This window comes from Agelaius phoeniceus, chromosome 1, assembly GCF_051311805.1.
Source record: "Agelaius phoeniceus isolate bAgePho1 chromosome 1, bAgePho1.hap1, whole genome shotgun sequence".
Classification (NCBI taxonomy): domain Eukaryota; kingdom Metazoa; phylum Chordata; class Aves; order Passeriformes; family Icteridae; genus Agelaius; species Agelaius phoeniceus.
Window position 1 is genome coordinate 25,797,553 of NC_135265.1, and position 23,978 is coordinate 25,821,530.

The window sequence follows — 23,978 nt, forward strand, 5'->3', positions numbered from 1 at the left end:
CAGCTTTGCCCATGGCTTGGTGACATTTGTTGCTCTGGGTCTCAGGATTCCTCTGCAGGGAATAACACTGCCTTAAATAAACTGCTGTTTGGCTGGTTGCTTTCAATTTTGCTGCCTCAGAGAATATCTTTGGTTATTCACTTCATTACTTTGCAGAAGCTCTGAAGCAAAGACAGAATTTATCAGTGACACCAAGTAGAAATTGGAAGAATTGAAGGGAGAGATTATGTGAGACCTTTTAATATAAAGAACTGTACTATAAGTTAAGAAGATTATTTTATCTTCAGCTCCTCTGACAGGTCCTCTGTTACATAAGTGTTCTGCTTTTTCCAGTTAGGTATTGCCTAAACGTCAGTCACGGCCATTTCCTGAAATAGGAACGCTGAGTTTATTTAATTTGGGGGGTTTAAGTATTTTCCATTTCAGAATAATAAATACATAAGATACAGGATCTCTTCTATGTAAAGGCTACATTCTGGTAATATACAGGAGTATGTTTAGACATATTAAAAACTTCTTAGTCATGATTTTAAGAGTAAAGCTTTGATTTTTCTCCTGACATGGCTACAGCAAGCTTTCATGTCAAAAGAAACCCACTGAAGATGTTGATTCATTGGGAAAGGGGTGAAATGTCATACTCCTAACTACATCTTTCCATTTTCCAAGCTCCTCCTAGAGAACTGACAGAAGAAGAAAAGCAACAAGTTCTCCATTCAGAAGAATTCCTGATATTTTTTGACCGCACAATACGTGTAATTGAGCGAGCTTTGGCTGAAGATTCTGACATCTTCTTTGACTATAGTGGCAGAGACGTAGAAGAGAAAGATGGGTCAGTTTGGGGTTTCTTTTGCTTCTGTAAAATAAGTTTTATAAAAATAATGCTAATAACAGGAAGCCTTAATTTAAAAAAAAAAATATTTTTATTGTTAAGAAAAGCTTAAAATCTCTCAGTGAAGGCCTGGGTCACTCTGTCATCTGAAATGATATTTCAAAATAGCTTTGTGATTTACTGATCTGGGTTTTGGCAGGTTTTTTAATTTGATGTATTACTCAGCTGGTTTAATTTTTTGTTTCATTTTTGGGATGAAATTCAAAATCCTGGGAAAATAACTGAAAGAGGTAAATACACATGTACATGTAAATGTGTACATTCCAGCAGTGTACGTGTGTGTGCTTATGATATTTTCACAAATTCAAACTAGTGTTGTTTATATTCTACTAGTGCCTCAGGTCTGTAATGGATCCCACTTTACCATGCATTGTGGGGATGAAAATGATCTCCCAAAGCGTTTGCAATCTTAACAGCTAAGACGAGAAGTGACAAGTTTTGTTTTCAGCATTTGATATGGGAGCAAATCAGTAAAACTTGTTAGTTGGAGACAAAATGTTTAGGTTGCAGCAGCTGTGTATCTGCTGAAGCCTCATGGCAAATCAGTAGCTGTATTGCATGGAAGTTACTGGAGGTTAACCCAGAACAGCATCCCTATGGACCAGCTGAGTGCATCAGTGTGGCAGTGTTAGACCAGCACTGAGCTTCAGCCTCTCCTTACAGTGTCACAGAGCATCTGCTGTCTCCACCTCTGGGAGAAGGTCCTGTACCTTTAACATTTTAGGAGTCAAAAGTAAGAGAGGTTTGGTTACAGCTTGGAGGTGAAGGCTCATAAAAGTGGGAGCTGAATGCCAGGGCCAGGTTCATCCTGGGAGAAAAAGAGGGCAGAGATGGCCCAGGGTGACCCAGAAGAGTCAGGCAGACAGTGAGAAATTTAAAAATGTGGTTTTGTGAAACAGGCCTAAAATTTGTTCCTTGTTGCATCATTTTCAGCCAGACAGTCAGTGAGAGCAATTAAATCAAGGTGGCAGACTTCCCCAGGCTGAGCAGAGATCTGAGAAGCAGTCAAAAACTTTTGCACTGCTTTTCACAGCATTTGAACCCTGGTACTTGAAAATCTGTCACTTTGTGTGTTTGAATCTGAAAATGTGAAATCTGTGTGTTTGAATTCACACAGAGATGTTCAAGCAGGAGCCAACCTCTCCTTTAACCGGCAATTCTATGATGAGCACTGGTCAAAGCATCGTGTTGTCACCTGCATGGATTGGTCTCTTCAGGTAAGATGTGGAGCTGGGAGATATGTTTCCATATCACTTCCACTTCTCCATATAAAACTTATGGGCAGCCTCTGTTTGCTCTTCTTTATGCAGAGCAGGATGTTATTTTTGAGAGAACAGCAAGGCCCAGTATGAGTGAAAGCACTTTTCTCTGTGAAGAAGAGTGGTGGATGATAATGAAGCTGTCTTTTTTTGGTTTTTTTTTTGTATATGTTACTTGGTCTTCAAAATCAGGATGTTGTGTTAAAACCCTAGGTTAACAAACCTACCAAGATTAAGTCTTTACTTTTCCTCCCCCTTTCACTACTTCAGCCAAAAATGGAATCTTTTTTTTCGGACAAAAGGTTTAAAATTAAACTAACTAAAATTAATTTGCTAAATGTAATAAGCATACATAGTAGTACATAAAACTTTGAAAAATGGTGAGAAGTAAAATTAATTTTTCTAATATACTAAAACTTAAAATGTGAAAGTATCTGAACAATTTGAAAAGATTGAAAATAGGTCTTTCAAAAACTGTTGGATCCTCTCTTCAAGTGATAGAAGAGGAGGCTGCAGCTGCTCTGGGTCATGCTAAGGCAGCATGCCTGGAATGTACCCAGTTTCTCTGCATGCAAAGCATTCTCATTGGAAAATAAAACTGATGATAGACCTGCTTAAGCTCTTCAAAACCAATGCAATCACATCAACAAAGTGCAGAAACCAGTTTAATTAGTTACTCTGTTGGAGAGCTGGGATTATCAGACATCATCACAGGTCCCGTTAAATGAATTTGGTTCCAGTTTTACTCCAGCCCCCCTTGCCCTGTTTCATCATTGTTAGCCTGTTCCTAGGTTCTGGCTTGGAGCAAAGCATGTGGTTTCCTTGGGGAGAGAACCAAGGAGACTCTGCTCCTAAATCCACCAGACACATATAACAAAACTGCTCCAAGAGGACATTGAGTTTAAATGCAAGCATGAGCCAGTCTGGCTACTTGGCCCCAAACCCAGCCTCAGGCATGCCACAGGATAAGAAGCATGGGGACTTTCAATCCATGCTTCTCTCTTTCCCCTTGAAATGGCCACAGAGCTGCTTCCATCCCTCTGGGTACTTCCCAGGCAAGGTGGCAGCTGCCTGCTCAGAGGACCTGGAGGCTGCAGAGAGGAGAAGAATCAGGGGGTCCCAGTGAGCACAGCTGCTAGGCTGAGCACATCTGGGTGGTGCACAACAGCCAGTTGCAGAGAAGCTTCTTGTAATAGCCAGCTTGCACTCCATGTGTGAAATGAAGGATTTATACCTTTGCTTTCATACAAAATATCAGCCTAGCAACAGGTATGCACTATTGTGATGTGGGTGGCCTTTAAGCACATATGGATTTCCACAGAAATCAAATATAAGCCTGAGGAAACACTTATCTTAGGTTGTTCACTTGTTCAGGGGCTGGAAATTACATGGAATTCTTATCTGATATTTTCCTAACAGGCAGCTCTTACTGTATTCCCAGGGCAGCAAGAAAAAAAGCCGCCTCAGAAGAGCACTGCCAAATGTAATTGTTCAGCCCCTGGGGCTTGAAGGCATGTTCTGCTTCCCACCTCTTTGTTCCAGGGTGGCCCCTCCTGCCTTCCTCTTTGTTAACTCCTCATGCTCAGCTCCCTGGCACCCCAGCAGGGGCTTCTCTATGTGGGGGGCTTCTGCCTGCTGCCCTACAGTAGCTTGGGAGTACGGAGTTGCCTCTCCTTCCTGCTTTGAGTTGTATCCATGAGACAAGAGCTGGAGCCAGACAGAGGTATTTCACCTAACCACTAGCTCTGCTGCTCACACATGCTTCAGGACATGACAGTGTCCACTGTGCCAAAGAATAACTTGAATAATCATGGGAACTGCAGAACACATTGCTCAATTTTCTGCGATAAAACTGCTGCTGCAAAACAGCCTGGAGGCAAATAGAAGCTTAATCAAACAAAGGACATTGATGCATTGATTAAACAAGTTACTCTGTTCCCAGTCACATGTAGAATACAGTCTCAAACATGTGGGATCATTCATACCATTCAAGTTTAACCCTCTAGCCCCTTGATTCTTTCACAGAGCAACAGGAAAATGGCTTAGGTGCTTAAGGATCTTAGGGAAAGGCCCAATTGACTGAGAGTAAACATGAAGAGTGATAGCACCTTACTCTGTCCATGGGAGCTAACTTAGATCACCTAAAGCCAAGAAAATCATTGTCTCAGGGATAGTGATATGTCTTTCTGGACCCTCAGGCAGCAGCCTTGAAGGAGGTTTTGCACAGCACCATTTCTATGTTGCTTTCATTTGCAGGACATCTGGGCACCCGGTGAGGACTGAACCTGTGTAAATGGAAGTAGCTTGAGTAGGGCATTGGAGTATGCAGTGCCAGAGGGGATTTAGGGTACTGCATTCAGCTCTGTTTTTTTAAGAGTCAAAAAGCCTCATAATGGTGTTACCCATCTAGGTATGACCCCAGGATCTGCTTAAACTTTAAATTGTGTTTCCAGTCAAATAAATAAACTGATTGCAAAACCTGACAATAGACCAGCAAGATTTGAATCAGTGTCTGTTTATGGCCAGATGTGCTGCCAACCATGCCCACGAAACTTCCCAGGAGCATGAACCAGTCCCAAAGTGCTTCAAAATTGGTGCTTTGGACCTGGTCACACACCCTAGCTGGTTGTAGTCATGCTGGCAGGAGGGCTTGTTGCTTCTGCCTGCCTGTGTCTCTGCTCCTTCATGGCTGCAGCCTCAGGCACTCACGTGAATGGTCCCCAACCTGCTCAGCCACAACGTGATGCCCTGTCAAGAGCCTGCTACACATTCTGTGTACTTGGTCATGGGCCAGTGTGGGATGAAAGGGTTCAAAGGAGAAGCTGAGCTTGCTGTTCAGAAGTGGTTTGTGAGCTCTGTTGCAGGAGTGAGAGAGGAGAGGGGTGAGATGAATGAGAGCAGTTGAGGGCAAGGCTGGCACAACTGTGTCCAGAGAGGTGGCATCTCAGGTGTGGGATTAATTCAACCTCAGGTGCCCCTCGGGTCTTGATGAGAGACTGGTTGGTCTACTGCTTCCTTTAAATTCCATGCAAGTGAATTGGGTGTTAAATTGTCCTTACAAGCTGTGCCAGCAGCCAGGGCCTGGAGGGATGTACGTACGATCTAGTCAGAGTTTCCTTAAAATGGGAAAGGTGTAGGCTGTGGTGTCCATGTGTCATTGCTGATTCCTCCACAAATGGGTCCAGGCTCACTCAGAGCAATGAGCTTGAGTAGGAAAATCATCAGCTCTGTGATCCATTATCCATGGAAGTGTACAGAATGTGGGAAGCAACAGCTGCTGGTGGCAGAAGTTATAGCTGTGTGCATTATTTCTTCCAAATAGATTTTGAGAGCAGAGAGGTTCAGACCCCAATAATAATGATAGGAAGGGTGGTGGTTTAGGGTTTTATTAACTGTTAAAGTGCCTTTGGACCAAAATCACAACTCCCACATGAGAGTTTCTTTATCCTGCTTCCTACCAGCTGCACTGTTCTCCTGTAAAGTGGTGGTTTGGTAGGAATTTACCTAAGAAAGACAAAAAGTGACAATAATTTGCAGGTACTGAGAAATTTTGAGGGAAAGCATTTCTAATTTACAAGAGGAGAGTGTAGGTCTTGCACAACTTGAGTTGCTGACTCATTGGTCTGCAGAAGCCACATGCTTTTCTCTGGACATGCCAAAATCTCCACTGCCTTATCCCTCTAAATAGGCAAATACTTAGAGGGAAGGACAGAGGTTACCAGAGGTGCCTAGTGTCAAACATGAGAGTGAACAATTGGGAGTTACTATGTAGACAGAAAGTGATTGATGTTTTGTGGGTAAATTATTACTTCTTACAATGTTTTAAAATGATGCAAGGTCATCGAGACAGTGTGAAATTCTGATTTTTCATTTATGATATTATGTATATATAGATAGGTATATATAAACAAAGCAAATTATTATGGGTGCTGCATATCTACTTCTATACAACAGGGGATAATGGGTATACAAAAAAGTGTGGCTCTGTTTTTAGAGTGCTTATTGCATCAATCCTACTGAGTCAGTGGAATTCAAGGTCACCCTGTGCTTTACAAGATGACCTCAGCATCTTGCAAAATTGAGCTTCTGTGAAGAAAATGTTTTGTTTGCCATTTGAATCATCAAGAAGAGCTTTCAAGTTGATTCTGTGCATAAGTGAATAAGAGTGCATAATGAAATAAGAAAGAATAGTTTTCAGGGATGCTGAAAAAAAAGTAAATTTCAGAATAAAAGCAAGTCAACCCTATGGTCATAGTGTTTTATTATCAGTCAATTAAGATAGCAGTTTGTCCCTGAAGAGATGTTGAACAAATATATTAAAATTATTCAAGCTTTCAAATTTTTCTTCCTCCTTCCTTTTCATTCCCTTTATAAATATTTTGCTAGTTGTCTTTTCTTGAGAATTACCTGCAGAAAATAACATTGCCTTTGTGATATTTTAGAATAACTGATAGAGAGCAAGTATCAGGGGCTTTAAGGATGTTAGGGATGACTAAAATGTAAAACCAAAATGAAGCAGAATAATATGATTGAACTAGCATTTATTTTAATTAAAACCAGATATTGCGCATTTACTGTAGATTATTTCTGTCTGATATGATTTTGTGTAGGCTTTTCATTATCCATGTTATTTTATTTGCATTTTCTTTTCCTTTCTAGTACCCTGAATTGATGGTTGCATCTTATAACAATAATGAAGATGCTCCACATGAGCCTGATGGGGTAGCCTTGGTGTGGAACATGAAGTTCAAGAAAACTACACCAGAATATGTGTTCCATTGTCAGGTAAGGCTGAGGAAGCCATTGATTTTATGCTTTAGACAAAATAATTTACTACATGGTGCATCTCCCCACTGATTATATGAAAACGTTAAGGTTTAAAATAGACATATTTCATAAAAGTACAAGTGACAGTCCAGTGTTTTTAGAAGGCAACCAGCCTTCTCAAACAAAAGCCTGTCAGAGCTGCATGTCATTCTTTGTCTATTTAAAACAGTCCCTAGGAGATTTAGTTCATAAATCCCTCGCACTTATGAAGTAACTGTGGTGTACCACTTCCTCATGCAGGCAGTAACACATGCTTTCCCACCCACATTAACTTCCTCGCATCCTCTGCACTCAAGCTGCCCACCCTTGCCTTGGTTCTGCTCAATATCATGTTTTGCCTTTAAAAATGGGAAGTAAACTCTGCGTTTTTGGACATGTGTCTGTCTTCCAGCTTAATCAAAATGGTGTCGATTTCAAGAACTACTCCACCAATTCCTTTAGGTCAGTCAGTTTGACTGTCCTTTAAGTCAGCAAAATAGTGTTTCACTACACTCAGTGCTACTTTAATATTATGCTGGCTTAGAAGTTTATGGACAATTCAAAAATAGTTAAGTGTTTTATTTCTGTATGTCTGTGTGTTCCTCTTTTGCCACTGCTTTTATGTGTGAAATGGCACAGCCTCGTATTGACAGAAGTGTTCAGCTCACTGCCTCTATCTCCACCAAACTGTCCAAACTGTGGAACAGGGCTTGGGCCAAGTTTCAAACCTCTTCATTAATATCCCTCTGTGGTAATTAAATACAGGACAGTGGTATTCAAAAAGCCATATGGAAAAGTTTCAGCAAGTAAAACTTAACAATCAGAGATTAGTAAAATGCAGATAATTCTGTGGTAAAAATTGCTTCTCTTGGAAGTATATGTATTACCTGGCTAATTGTGTAAGCTAAGTGTCATTTTACATTTGAGGACCAAACATCTTTTTGAACTAAGTTTATGTTTGGACTTGGGTACATTATCAGATGTAACATAGTGGGAGGGAGTTGCTGGAATTTAAGTTGCTGCTTCAACCCGATTAAGTAACCTTTAATTCTGGGCATATTTTTCTAATTTGCTATACTGAAAAACAACTTCACAGGGAGCTGCAAATATGCTATACAGATTTATATACATAAATATGTGTGTGTGTGTGTGTGTGTGTGTGTGTGTATTACCTTTGAAAGAGGACTTATATTTTCCTGGATATCATATTTGGCAGCCAATGCCAAATTGGCATTGACTTTTCAGACTGCTTAAGGTCTCAGTTCAGATCCCATGTTCAGATTCTTCTATGATACACATGCAGTTTAATGTTTTGAACAAAACTTCCAAGAGAAGATATGACATTTCTAGGAAGGATAATCCTTAAACTAGATTTATTTTGCAAGACAATGACTAGATTCAGGGTATCCCAATCTTCAGAGGAAGATTGACTAAAGACATAACAATTTGTTCCATTAAAGTTCTATCTAGATACACTTAAACAAAAGAGGTATAACTTACTGCATTGAAAGCAATGAGAGGCCACACTCTTCACTACAAAAACACACACAGGACAAAGTAAGTGGTGGCCAGGGATTTGGCATGGCTGAGCTTCTGTCTAATCCTCACATTGTTGGATGTGCTCCCTTTTAGAACTGGAACCTTGAAACCTGTGAATTGAGAGACATATATGACACTGTGCTTGCACATGTCTCCTGGATTCGCTCTCTTTCAGATAAAGAATATCAGTTCTGCCCATGGGAAATATTTATTTTCCTTTCAAACTGACCATAGATAATTTGCATTATAAAACCATTATGAGTTGGATCTGTCTTTGAACCACCATTATAGGGCTTTTGATGTGGAGTATCTTCTGCTTATCTTCAGATCAGATGGGGAAACCCACATGGGATTAAATGGGGAAGCAAAAAGTATGCAACTTGGTCTCTTGAATACAGGTTTTGTTGTAACTGACTCAGATGGAAAATAAGAAAAGAGTAATATCTTAGCACATGCTCTGGATTTCAGTTCTATAGATCATCATGTTATTCTGTTAGTGGAAACTAACTGTATAATTAGTCAACCCCATATAATTTATATTACCATTTTGCTAGAGAAACATTCCCTTATTCAGTCCTGATTCTGTTATTTCTCTAGGCCTTCTGAGAGAGAGGACCAATTTTGTTTCATCAAATAAATGACCTTACAACAGTCCAGTCCAACAGCTAGAGATGAACACACACCTTACTGTTATAGCTGGGTTGCCCAGAAAGGCCAAATCCAGTACTTTTTATAGTACTGTGGAAATTTGTTGGGGAAATACAGTGTATTTCCCCAATAGGACTCTATTTTCCTTCCCAATGACTTTCTATAAAAAGCGGTCTCGATAAATCCTACAAGATGCTGACTAATACACCTTTTGCCTTTCCATTTTTGGGGCTCAGAGAGCAAGACACAAGGAAGCAGAGACTCATTTCAGGTGAGACTGTCTATGAGATTTTGTGAGCCACTTCTGAGAAGCCAAATCAATAAATAGGTTTATGAAGGCATTTCTGGAAAACTTCTAAGAAATTTCACCTCAGGAGTTCTGCTAACATCAATAGAGATAGATCTGTGAAGCATCTCTGGACAGCTAAAGAGCTGGCTGGAGTTGCAGCAGGGAAAGCTTCAGATACCAATTGTGCACATTTGGTAAATTCTTGAAGTTAGAACCCTTAATCTTTTCCTGTCTTTCCTGATATATTATCTAGATGCGTACCATGGAATTTCTTTATGTTCTTTACCTCTTTCTGAGACTGTTTTTAATCTTAGATAGGAGAATGTGAAATGCTGAAAGTTGCCGGAACCAAGGGGCTTCAACTAAAGTTCAGCCATGACAGACGATGCTGTAAAAATCTACTGGCAAGGATGTTTTTGCCTAACTCGAGTCAGCAAAACATTTGATTTCAGTCCTGAAATGTGAGGGGTGCTGTCTTCTGTAAATATGAAATTCTTACCCAATTTAAAGTCATTTTAAGTTGTTGTCTCATTAATACAATTTAAGTAGTAGTAAATTTCGTAGCTCTACAATGTGTTGTGCTACAAATACTTGGTTCAATTTTAGTTAATACTCATTAAAGGAAAAGTTACAATTAGCCAAGTGGACAGACATACTCATTAATTCATGTGTACTGCCATGTGCTCTATCAGATGCTTTCTAAAATTGTCCTGGTAGCTTCTACTCTTACCTCCCATGGAACTGTTTTTTTTCTCTTATGTGTTTTATTTTTGCCCTTCTTTGGGTTTTTATATTTCTGCTTATGTGCTGACAGTATTTTAGCTGTGACTCCCAGATTTTTTCCTCTGTAGCTCATCATACATTTCTTTACCACAATGTTAGAAATAGGAAAACAGGGAAGAATGAGGGATTGGGCAATTTGTTCATTTGTTTTCCTATGCAAGCAAAATTTGCTGTCTCAGAAGCAAAACTGGGCTGGGAGGATGATATCATTTGCCAAAGGAATGAATGCTCAATGCTTTCCTTAGGTAGTGAGAAATAAATTGAGCATGCAGTTAATACTGCAGAGTGCAGACTGGGAATATCTTTGTAGGAAGAGTCAGGGATGTCCTCTTCCCCCATGCTGGAGCATCACATACTCTTGGTGTAATCCAGAGCATTCCAAAGGCAAGACACATGCCTTTCAGAAGTACTTTATGAAACCAACCATGCAGATGAGTCAACCCTAGTTGGGTTGGTTTGGCAGTATCCAGAGATGGAATGAATTCCAGGAACAACATGGAAATCACATTGAGTCTCCCTTGGTTTAGTTGGGAGAATTTTAAGCAGTGGTTCACATTGCTTCTCTCGGCTACTGCTGGTTTGTGTTTAGGTGGGGGTCACAAAAACAAAAGTAGTATCTCATGTATTGATGATCTGACTCCACACGTGCTCAATCCTATATTGAGTTCTGCAATGCACAGGGCTGGCCTTGTATGTGAACATTCCCTCCTGTACCATTGATTGATAGAGTAGCACCAACCATGTTTCTCCATATTTGTGTCTTTTTCAGAAAGTGCTTTTATGTTCTTTATGTGCTTTTTCCTTGAACATAAAAATAAAAATCTGCATTACCCATTAATTATGAGGATTATTTGTACTACTCATCATCTCTTCCCCTGATGTTTCTGTTTCATGGTGGTCTGATCTAAGCTTTCTAAGTCAGAATGACCTGAAGAAGTATCTAAAACTTTGCAGCAACATATCTGGACAAGTGAGGCAAATGAGAACTCAGAGTTTGCAGTAGATGGGCTAGCAGATAATGTTCTGAGCTTTACACCCCTTCTTTCAGCAGGGCCTATTAGCATGTGTACAGCACTGCTCCTCTATCAGATCTCATAGCTTTTGGGCTACAGCTGATCTGCAGAGACAGAAGTCTCTAGGGAAAGAAATAATCTGTTACCTAAGGGACTTGAGAGTATTACAAACCATTTCCTTTCTTCTGGAACTGAAGAGGGGTTATTAAAGTTGGTTGAGGTATCTGGATCTCAGCCTCAAACATCCATCATTTCAGGAGAGGAGGGGTGGAGGAGGAAGACAGCTAAAGATATTAGTTTTGTGCAAATAAACCAAATTGAATGTTACTTTCTGATTTGGAGGACTCTGCATTGTTACTGGGAAGTAAAGAATTCTGTTTTACTACACACAATCTAATCATAACAGAAACAAAATATTACTGCATTGACGGTCTTTTTTGATTTATTGTGGATTATTTCCTGATCTTCTAATTTCCTCTTTGTCAGCTATGTCTTTTCTAAATGTCTGAAAAGGGCAGTGAAAAGTACAGATCTGACACTTAGAAGCAACTACAGTCAGTGTATTTTTAAAGCAGGAGAGCACATATGAAGTAGCTTTTATTTGAGGAAGCAGTAACCATTTAAGAGCTCTTTCAAGGAGTCAGATCAACTTTTAGTATAATCACAAAAATATTTCAGCAGTATATCACTTTCAATAGCTGCAGCTATTTCTGTCCTTTTCCTAAAATGCTATGCAGTCAGATTTACTTGGTTAGTTCCATCTTTTTACTAAACTGTCAGGTTTTTTGTGGGAAAGGGGATTTGTGTTTTCTATTTTAATTTCAAGAAAAGATGTCCATGCTTGGAAAATATTGGTGGATTGGGTACAGAAATCAGCTACTCAGCTGCACCACAAAATGTTTCATTCTCCCCTAGCTTTTTTGTAGTGGCTTCCACACACTGCCATTAAGTTATGTGTTTGACCACTCTTCATTGCTTATCCTGGTGTGGTCTTTCCCTTTTCAACTAAATGGATGGAGTCATAAATGCATATCTTAGAATTAGATGCATTGAGGTAAGTGAAAGGCTATATTTAGTGGCTGATATTGGCCAGAGTTGCCCTATTTTTTTCCTGATCTGGTTTCTTTGTTGTCTGCTCTTTCAAAATCAACATAAATTCCTTCAGATGTGCCTTTTGCTCCAGCAGCCTGCCTTCTAAAGGTGCTGGGCGCCCAAATCCACAAGACTTGTATGTGGAACAGGCTGAGGTAAAAGCCTGAATGACTAATATCCTCCTTTTCCTCTTGTCCTTGAGTTTCCTTCCCTGTGGCAGCCAGAATAGAGCTCAGTCCCTCCAGAGCTTCTAAAGAAAAGAAATACTACAAGAAGTTTAGGAAAGTCCAGAAACTATGCTTGGAATACTTTAAAAATGAAGAAAATTTTCTCTTGTAGTTATATTGGTGCTTTTCCACAATAACTTCCTCACCTTGGAAGCACTGAGTTTCAAGCAAGGATTTGGTTCTTCAGAGATGTACAAGAAATTAAAGACCCAGAACTCTCACTAAGCTTCACAAATTTTCCCAAGTAAAATCAATCCAAAAATCCAGCATGTCCAATTCCAAAGCTGACTTATCTAATTCCTCAGTTTCTAGTGAGAGAGGGTACCTGTGATCAGTCTTTAAAGGGCTGTAAATGTCAAAGGAGACATGTGGTTCTGAGCTGACTGCAAACTTTCCCAAAAAAACCACAAATCCCTTCTTTGGAAGAGAAAGTTTTTTCCAGCCTGAGTTTCCCCATGGCCCTATGATCCTAAACATGAATCAGATTCCTCCTTTTTTCATAGTAGTTCACTGGCAATTGGGCCTCTGACTGTCTGCCTGTGAAGATACTGAGACAGCTGTCACAGTGGGAGTACCTCAGCACCCAGGCTCCCAAATTCCTTGCTGACTTTTGTAACACAGACCCAAATGTTGTCAATCATACCAAGAGGGGGCTTCTTCAGAGAGAAAGGTGCTGTTTTCTTTTAATTTCAGTTTTGTTTCCTGCTGTGCATCATTGGTAGGATGATCTTGGTGGAGCTGCGTAAGCTCTGCTGTGCCTTTTCTTTGGGACACTCTGTTGCTCTTACATTTGTGCCTGCATGGTTGTCTGCACACTGTAATAATTAATGCAGGTGCATAGTTGTGCCATTTTGAATTACATTTTGGGGGAAGTTCTAACTATATGACTGGGGGAGAAGAAGAGTTTCAGCTACAGCTTGTGATAGAAGGACATACTTACTCTGTTCCTGTTTCAAAACTTCTGTCCTCTGCCACGTTTCTGTTTGTAATGTGGAAATACAGAGCACAGCTTGTGCCATGAAGATGTCAGTAAGCAAGAGCCCACATCTTGTCTCTCAGGCTTTGGTTTTGGATTCTTCCCCTCTGTCCTCAGCTGATACCAGTTGTGGTTTTTTACTCCTCCCATTGGAGGCTACTCCACTTCTAGCCTTTGTTGATTAAAAATGTCTATCATTTGGCCTAAGATTAGTGCCCCAATACTTGTGGAGAGATTGTGTGTGAGTCAGTAGAAGTTAACTCACACATCTGAAGGCTGTGTAGTACTTGGAAAATGCTTTTTGGTGTCTTAGGTGAGAGGAGAGACCTGCATGCAGCAGATTTGTAGAGGGGGACAAAGAGGACCCTAGGTACAAAGGACAGGGTCTTCTGTCTCCTGGCAAAGACATTTAAATTGGAGGAGGACAAAAAAGGCACTGAAAATGTGAAAATGTATATTCTGGCTCGGGTGCCACAATGTCTTAGGTAGTCCCAAAATCACCAGTCCTGCTTTACTGCTGAAGTGCCACAGCTGTTAGCATGGAATCTACTAGCACCTGCACTTCAAGTATGCCATGTTTTCTATGTAGCCCTTCACCTTTCAGTCCTAAAATCTCTTAAACCTGACTTATTTCCACAAAACTCAAATCATTACCTTTTTCATAACAAGAGTGGGAGAAGGAAACCTTCTTCCAGGCAAGGTCAGAGAGCAAATAAACATCATTATTTAGACTAAAGGGATGTCACAAAGTTGCATACCTTCCCTTGGGTTTTAACTGTATCTTTACAAACCCTTTGTAAGTTGATTTTTCCAGGATGACTTGGATCTCTTGCTGCCTTGTACAGAACCCTGAAGAGTGACACACCCAACAAGCCAATTTGTATAACAAAATAATTGTAGCTATGTCAGTCTGTGAAATGACTGCTTTTACAAAAGGTGGGTGTAGTTCCCCTATTAGTAGTTAACATTCTGAATTATTTGAGAACTGTGTTTATACATACAAAATCTGCTAGCAACAGAATGCTCCTTTGCTTAGAGCAAGGCTTAACACAGATCATCTTCCTCATTTGAAACTGAGATTTCAATTATGAATCAAATAATTAGGAAGTGACAATTTTGCTTGTCTTGGATAGAAAATTTCAGGCGGTTCTCACATCTAAGCCTTTTTTGGAGGGGGTAGATGTCATACACTTAAATGATACACTGTCAGTACTAGCAATAGCATTGTGCTCTTTGCAAGTGTGAAAATAGAGATTTGTAATGAACCTGTACTTAAAGATGCTGTTTCTCTTCCTTAAGTTCCATCGTCTTCCTTTCAGACCAAATATAAAGAATATGTTGGCTACTTGATACAGTGAGCATTCAATTTTTTTTTAAGTTTCTTTATTTCACTGATAACTTGCATTATACCTTTCTGAATTACTGGCATCTAATATGCAATTCAGAGAAAGCCTAACTTTTGACTTTGCCGAGTTAGACATGCAATATTTTTAAACTTTAGCTAGCTAAGGAAAAAAAAAAAAACTCTGTAAAAAACTATATTTCATAGGAGAAAATTATAGTGATATTGATGGTTTGCCAAAACCTCAAGCAGTGACAAAATCCACAGTGTCCTGAAAGAGATGCCTTTGCAAAACCATTCCTTTGCAGATGGCTTAGATTATTGATACTTACAAACACATGACATTATTCGTTCAACTGAGAATTTTGAAAATCTCCGTTGATAAAAAAATGCAGATTTGTCACACTATCCCAAAATTGCAGAGAAAAAAAATCACCCAATGCTGCAATTGTTCCTGGGGTTGTTTTATAGTTTAGAAGTTGTTGATTTGGTTACATTTCGACATAACCTAGTGTAAAAAGGAAGGAAGGGAAAAAGAACCCAATTTTCCTTTGCTGATATGAACACTACATTTTAAATATTTTTTGTATATTTGAAACTCCCATTGCTGAAAGGGTTTTAGGTGAACAAGAAGTGCAGGATCAGATGTGAAATCAATAAGCCACTGAGATCCTTCCACCGAATTTTTTTCCATAAAGGATGTAAAATACCATGCAATTCCCTAGCTGCACTGCAAATGATGGATAAACAGCCATAGGCATGACTTTTCTGTTTTGGTTATGTAACTGTTCTCAGTGCAAACTACTTGCAATGAAGAGTACATTTGGTCCAAATTCAAGAAAATTATTTCACCTCATGATTTTTGTCTCTGTGGGAGCTCTATGTGAGGAGTGAAGACTCTTTTTGTGTTACCTGGCACAAAATATAAAACAGTTACTCTTCTAAATTGCTGTAAAAGGCCCCAGAAACTGAGGAATCCATCATTACAGCCCAGGATACAACTGTCCACTGCCTTAAGTCTAAAATCAACAGCTTCCCGCCCTCTGCCCCTATGGCTGAATGACTGACAAGTACTTCCTTAAAGAGAACTTTTGTATGTGGACAACATTGATTTAATGATGATTAACACTCCTGGCTTCCCACAAAGGGAAAGCAGAAGCACGTGCCACATGGCTGAGATACTGATATTATCCTTGGAAGATGTTTCCCATGGGGCAAAGAGAAAGAAAAGTTAAAGTACATTTATTTTAGCATAAAATGACAAGCAAATGTCCTAAATAGAAGAAGCAATGTGCTTTTAACAATTTGTCATATTTGAGAGATGAGAGTGTTTTCATTATCTCTATGACAAAATGTGCCAGAGTGCGTTAGGACCTGTGATTAATTCATTTGATTGCTCTTATAACACTGTTCGTTATTTTTGTAGTTAAGAAAAATATCAATCCCACTTCAGTTCCATATTGTCCATGAACATATACTAAATCACCAGTCATTTCATGGAGAGAAAAACATGCTTACCATTTGCTATCTCATGTTTACATCTATTGGTCTATTAAATACATTTACTAAGCCAAATTTGGACTGGAGTTGTGCAGAACTACTGACATGAGTTTTCTGGGATAAATCCATTCTCCCTGGCAGGATAAGGATGCATTGTGAAACGTCCCATCACTGGTGTGAGTGAATGACCCAGGGATGCTGGTTTTTGAGCAAGTGGGTCCAAATTCAAGATCCTGGTCCTCTGATACTCCAGAGTCAGCAATTGTAGATGGTGTAACTATGTTGATTTAGTGTTACTAAGGCTTTCACCCTGAGACTGGAAAACACTTATCTCAATCTTTCCCCCTATATAAGACTACTTACAGAAAAAAATAGTCTTGCAGGTGACGAAAGCAGGATGCGAAATTTCAGAAAACGAAAGTTTGCTTGGAGAAAGGGGAATTAAAAATTATCTATAATGGGTTTCATTTATTCCTCTGTGATCTTAGCTGCTTCCTAATGCTCTATGGGTGCAGAATCAGGCTACTGATACTAGAATCTCTACAATAATTTACTGTAGGAGAAATGAACAGTGTGAAAATAATTAATGTTTCCACCCTCATTCTTAAATACAGACTTGCCTGTGGTATCTTCTGTGTTTCCACTAGATAGATAGCTGTTTATTTGTGCCTCTCAGTCTCTCAATCTCCACATCTATGTGCAATGTTAAATTAATTTTCAATTATTTCCAATTACATAGTGACGCTGCTTATAAAAGGTGCATCAGTGGAAGTGATGGATTTGGGCAAATAGAAAAGCCTATTAGTCTTCATATGACTGACATCATCTACCTGGACTCGTGCAGAGCATTTCACCTTGTCTTGCACAACATCCTTGTCTCAGAACTGGAGAGACATGGATTTCATGGATGGAACACTCAGTGAATAAGGAATTGGCTGGGTGGTTGCACTCAAAGAGTTGTGGTCAATGGCTCAGTGTCCAAGGGGTGACCAGTTACAAATGGTGTCCCAGGTGTCAGGGTTGGGACCAGCCCTATTTGACATCTTTGTCAGACACGTGGACAGTGGGATTGAATCACCCTCAGCATGTTCACTGACCTCACCCAGCTGTGTGGTTCAGCTGGCACACTGAAGGGAAGGGAAGCCATCCTGAGGGACTTTCATGGGCTTGAGAGGTGGGTCATGTGAGTCTCATGAGGTTCAACAAGGCCTAGTGCAAGGTTCTGCACCTGGGGAGAGGCAATAAGCACAAATACAGGCTGGACTGAGAAGGGATTGAGAGCAGCCCTGAGGGGAAGGACTTGGGGGTGTTGGTTGATGAGAAACTCAACGCGAGCTGGCGATGGGGTCTCCATCCATGGAGACAGTCAAACCCCAGCCTCACACAGCCAACAACAATCTGCTCCAGCTGACCCTGCTCTGACCAAGGGCTTGGACTAGACAATCTCTAGATGTGCCTCCCAACTTTAGCAATTCAGTGAGTCTGTTTCTGACAGCTCATACTTGTTTTCCCTTCCCTGTTTGATATTGATGTGGAAGAGTGCTAGGTTGAGACTGTCTCTAAGTCTATGGAGTCTTCCCAGGACCATCTGAAAATCAGGGTGTTCCTTTCCTCACAGAATGAAGGTCATTTGCTTTCAGAAGGCCTGAATTTAAAAATTGCTTGTTTAGGAAAGCACTTACCAATTTGCTTGGCTGTAAGCAGGTTTTTGAGTCATTAAAATAATGGAGAACTTAGAAGAATTAATTACAATTAAGTTCATGGACTTCTGAGAAAAGATGGACTTACTAAGTTCTTTCCTCATCTGGAGCTTTAAAGTGCTCTTGGTTCAATATGTTTGATCTTCTGACTGTGCCTTGGTTCTCATGGCCCATGCATTTCTTGTGGGGGTTTGAACTCAGTGCTACACTTGAGAATTATCTGTGGCTCTCTTACAAGCAGCTGTGACTACTACACCTAACTTCACAGGCTGAGTTGTAGATAATTGTTCTTGCAGCATCTGTACTGGTTTCTAATTCATCTGTGGCTTCACTTAGTTTGGTTGATCAGATGCATTGGTTTGAGGAACTGCTGCCATAGAAACCACAAAACCATCCCCAGAGCATGAGAATAACTTGAGTTTCTATTCCTGTTCTCTAGATCTGGAATTTGCGACCTCTGTGGGCTCTCTAAAGTCTGACTCTGGTACTTCCAGGACTTGCCATCAAGTCCTGCCATGATTATCTGTTGTGCTTTCACTGCGAGGAGAAGACTCCAGGACACCACAGTCCCAGCCTAAGCTCAGTCTCTGGGGGATCTCTTCTGCTTCTGCTTAGTGTTAGATGGGAGCACCTCTGGATAGGGACTCTTAAACCTCACTCCTGAGGCCTGGTCCTGGTTCCAGCAGGAAGGAGATTCTTCCTGGAGAAGTGTGAAGCATTAAGAAGCTTAAGTCTTGAGGCAAATGTCTGGGGCACTTAATGAGCATGGGGCTGACTGCCAAGATTGCACCTATGTTCTATATCAGCTAATATCTCTATCAGATAATATCTCTATCAGATAATATCCAAGAGATAATATGCAGAAGTAATTCAGGAAGAGTGACCAAAATTCCTGGATTTGTCCCTCACAGCCAGGTTGCCCAGGTAATTCCTATAGAGAAGTGGCTTCACCTTCAGAGATGCTTTAGGACTTGGCTAATTGCAACACTTACAGAAGGCTTTGGTTTGCATGTTTTGAGTATATGCCTTTCTAGATCTGATTTCATTTGCAGAGCTTAAAACAGTATGCTTATCTGCATTTCTAACCATTGCACTAAGTAAATTTTTCAGGTAATGCTATTATTTGCTTAATTCTAGAGGCCTTCATCAGACTGAGATGTTTTAGTAGGGATTTTGTTACAAACCCATCATAATAAAGTCTCTGTGCCACAAAACTTGCAGCTATAGTTAGCAGTGGTGGCAGGCAGTGACACCATGACCCTACATGTATAGCAGCTCTGGTCCAGGAGCCTTTGGCTAATGCTGAGCTGAAACCAGCCAAAGCATGAGCCCTGCTGCCTGCAAGCTGCATGCCAGACTGCCAAGCTGACACTCACCATCTGCTCCAAATTGTGGCCAGCCTGTGGAATGAGCGGGGATGGCAGAAGCTCTCTGTGCTCCACCCAGAGACACATGCCCTCAGGCTCCAGGTCTGAAAGGGTGGTGAAGACCCATCACTTCAAACTTGTCAATAATTCAATCAAAACTATTAAGAATGCTCATGAATAACTGTAGGGTATCATGACCTAAATAAAATAGATAAACCAAGGAAGTGTTTGCTTCTCCAACATGCAAACACACAGACATTAGTTGTTTGACCCTGAGATCTGATAAGCAGCCAGGTTGTAATCAGAGAAAACAAACATATTTGGGTACTTAGCATCTAAGAAGCTGGGGGAAAAGAAAACTATTTTGATGTGCTGTTGTTATGAAGTTACTCCTTATTTCTCCAGGCTTTAATCATCTCATCATCCGTCTAACAAAGACAGTATGATGCTCAGCAAAGATTGTATTCTCAGGCTTGCATGTGTGTGCAGTAATTCAGGGTTACTGAATTGATTCCTTGCTGCAGTCATGGATGAAGGCACAGAGGATCTCCCTGTATTAAATTTGAGAAGTATCAGGATTATCTGCATTTGCAATACAGCAAACAGTTTTGCTGTTTTTCCGAGTCACCATGACCCTGCTGAATTAATTATAACAGCAAATGCCCTTTGCAGAAGGGCTGAAGTGTAGATTCCCATTTGCAAAGGCAGCTTGTGAACTTTTCTCCTGATTATTTTTCTCTTGTAGTTACATGGGCTGAACCTGCAGTTACAGAGATGAAAGCAGAAAGCTCCAGCTTTCTGCTCTATTTAAAATGAAGTCATAAGGCTGGATATTGCCTTTCTGCAGACTCGGGCAGAGTGTCTGATTCTACTGCAATACTCAGATGTCAGCACTGAGGTTAGATGCCAGAGTTACCTACCCTGTAAACTCGGCTAAGAAAGGCTGCATTTCCTGACATACTCTTTTCCTTATTTTTAAGGACTTAGTACTTTTTCAATAAAAATAAATTTAATTTGTGGCTACATTTCAGCTCCATTGGTTTGATGGTATAAGTGGAGCAATACCAGCTTTGGATTTAGAGCAGTCGTGTGGCTGAGTCTCTCTGTTCAGCTTTCATGTGGTCTGGTGAGACATTCTTAGAATCCCCAAACATTTTTGAAGATCCTAAACTGGAGACATTCACAATTCTTCCCTCCCTTTCTACCATTAATCCTTCATGTTTTAACAAGCACTGAAGTTAATACAGCCTACACTCTTTCCTGTCACACTGGGCCCCCTCCCTCCTTTCTTTCTCTTGAATAAAGCAATCTGTTCTTTCCCGTCCATGCTCTTGTAAATCAAAGGGGTAGATGTCGACACACACCATAACCAAGTATAAACTTCCTTTTTTTAATTAAACAGAGTTCTGACAGTTGGTTTGAAGAAGTGTTTGTTGGGTTTTATTTATTTATTTTCTAATATGTGAAGGATGTCAACTGCTTTTATTTTATTTTTAGTAGAGACGAATCTTGTATGGTACCGCAAATAATCTCCAGCACAAAATCTTTCAGATGTTGTTTCATAGTTTAATAGGAAGACAGTTGGAGGGGAGTAGAAGTCTTGGAATTTGAAGCTTTTAGAATTAAGAGGTTACCTCTTTGTTATAGGTTTTTGTACACATAAATCATCTTTTAACTTCCGTTTCAAATTTAATTTCAAAATCAGCTGTAATTCTGTTGCTATTCTCTCTGCTGTTTTCTTATTACTACTAATTATACTTAGACAGTTATATGAAACACAGAAATATCCAAATTCACAATAGCAGGTACTAAAAATAAACAGGACTCTTTGAAGGAGCACAGACTCTATTTCAGTGTACAATACCAGGTATCTCAGTAGCCAGAGCAAAGTCAGCCTAAAGTTGCCTCTTTCAAGATACCTTGCACCTTTTGTGGTGCAAAACCAGAGAAATGTCCCTAAACCAGAGAAAGTGTTCAAATCTGATACTGCTACTTTCCATGATTATTCTCAGTCCATGACTGCTCACGAAAAAAGGGCTTTATTTAATAATTCAGTTTCCGTTTTATTTCTAGATGATGGTTTTAATCCATTTGCAGTTGAAGTATATCATCCCTATGATGTAGGGGACCAGATATATGTGTCTATAGCAATAGAGGAATGAAAAGGTCTCCTGATTTCCTGGTCAGGAGAAGGTTGGGCAGCTCTCAGAGGGATTGTGAGTGCTTAGACTGTGTAAATGCTGCTCTTGATGAGCAGGACTGAGAACAAAAGGTTATGAGTAAGTTGCATGTGTACTTCTGGCCTTCATCTTTATTTGTTCCTTGGGAGCGCAGACATAAGTGATCAGTGATTCAGTTCCTGTCCAGTCCCTCTTCTTCAGTTCCTATGGATGAAGGACTCTCAGTATGGCACCTTTTCATGGTTTTAGCTAAGGAGCACTACCACAGCTTTGTCCCTCCATTCTCAGTCCCTCAAGCACAGAAAAGGATCTGCCACTTCAGCTAGAGGCCCAGCTGTGTCCTGGGGTGCATCAGGCACAGGATCACCAGCCAGGCAAGGGAGGGGATTGTCCTGCTCTGCTCTGGGATGGCCTCACCTTGAATCATGTGTGAACACATTGGGTGTCACAATATAAAAAGGACATTAAGCTATTAAGTGTCCAAAGGAAGACCATGAGGGTGCTGAAGGGTGTGGAGGGGAAGCCATATGAGGAGCAGCTGAGGTCATATGGTCTGTTCAGCCTGGAGGAGACTGAGGGGAGACCTCATTGCAGTCACAACTTCCTAATGAGGGGTAGAGGAGGGACAGGTACTGATCTCTTCTCTGTGATAACCAGTGACAGAACTCAAGGAAAAGGCATGAAACTGCATCAGGGAGGGATTTATGTTGAATATCAGGAGAAGGTTTTTCTCTCAGAAGGCGGTTCAGCACTGGAACAAGTTTCCCCAGGAAAATGTTACAGCACCAAGCCTGACAGAGTTCAAGAAGTGTTTGGACAAGGCTCTCAGCAGATGGGGAGTCTTAATGGGTCCTGTGCAGGAGTTGGACTCGATGATCCTGATGGGTCGCTTCCAGCTCAGCATATTCTATGATGCTATGAAGTCAGTTGCAGTTGATTTCATTGCCCGCAGTTGTCTGTGTCACCGTGACCCACAGCAGCATGCCACTGATGGTAGTGCTTTTTCACATGCCTGTGCTCAGCTAGAAAATCCACCCAGGAGCTTCCTGAGAGCCTGCTGCAATATAACCTGGTCTTCTGGAGCCTAGAAATCCCTGTGAACTCCTTGGATTGCTTCTTCCCACTGACAAAGTATTGTTTTGAGATACATCTGGTGTCAGGCGTAGGCATATGGCACCAGTATGGCAATGCTGGCTCCGGGGGTGGTTTCCTGCAGAAGAGGTCTGGCTGAAGGCAGTAGTCACTGCCTATTGAGAGTTATTATTATTTAGCACCCAGGTCTTTGTGAACTTGTTTGACTGGTGGCTGGGCAGAGTGCCATCGGAGCGTATGGACATGAGCAGAGACAGCTGAGTCTCCAGGGCCTTGCACACATCACATGTGGGTACTGAGGTCAGGCTTCTCAGTAGGGAGAAGCTAAATGTCTGTCTGTCCCAAGCACGTGTACCTGTGGTTGACGGGATATGCCATAATTAATCCAAATCTGGGCTGTATTAAGCTTCTAAAATAAAAAACAGCTTTGCCAGCCACTTGAAGAGGACTGGGGGCCTGTTTGGATCAATGCATTAGTGAGGAAGGAGGAGGGAAGAAGAAGGGAGGCAGAGCAGGACTGATGAACAAAAGGATATGATGTGGAGCCGTGCTCCACAGTACTCCTCCCCATGGGCTGAGATGACCTGACCCCACACCAAGGCAGGGGGCAAAGGGTGCTGCCTTCCTCCCCCCAACTGCAGACCTCTCCAAGGCCTGGGCAGCACTTCTGCTTGTGAGGCCCAGCCCTCTCTTTGCTGTAACAAATGGACAGCTCATGTTTTGTTTCTTAATTATGTTTTCAGTGCGGTACTTGCAGCAGCTGGGAGCAGAGCTTTAGCATTTGAGAAGCAGGATTGCCTGTTTGCCAGGCAAAATCCCCAGGTTTAGCAGCCTGAGCTCTCTCTTATGCTTGGGCAATGCTCCCACATGGAACTAACTCAGGTTTCCCCTTCTGGCCCTTGGAGGCAGGGCATGCACAGGGGATGAGGCAGCAGCACCAGTATTGTGGCCCCACTAAGAATACAACATCTGGGTGGAAGATCACAAAGCCAGAAGCACCAGAAATACTTTAGTAAGGGCACTGAGAAAGCTAAGGAGAGACAGAAAAAGCAAAATCCAGTAGGCTGTATTTGCACAGAGGGAGAAAACACCTGAGCACTAGGCTGAAGTAAATACTGAAGTGATTCACTGCACAGTGCAATTCAGAGGAATGCAGATGACCAGACACTCCGATTTTGCCTGTCTCTTGTGGGTCCCGACAGTTGCTCAGACAGATGCTTTGTGGCACCCATAAAAAGATAATGCTGGGAATCTACTAGCCTTAAATGCTGCTTCT

At 41.0% G+C, this 23,978-nt stretch overlaps 1 protein-coding gene across 4 annotated transcripts in view; it reads left to right on the plus strand.

The window, feature by feature from the left end:
* DYNC1I1 (dynein cytoplasmic 1 intermediate chain 1) overlaps positions 1 to 23,978 on the plus strand; it is a 187,016-nt gene that overhangs the window by 110,910 nt on the left and 52,128 nt on the right. For all 4 annotated transcript variants that reach the window (XM_054641548.2, XM_054641558.2, XM_077175111.1 and 1 more), the window contains exons 8-10: positions 667 to 829; positions 2,007 to 2,106; positions 6,808 to 6,933. In XM_054641548.2, coding sequence (XP_054497523.1) covers positions 667 to 829; positions 2,007 to 2,106; positions 6,808 to 6,933 — 389 coding nt within the window. The remainder of the gene's footprint in view (positions 1 to 666; positions 830 to 2,006; positions 2,107 to 6,807; positions 6,934 to 23,978) is intronic.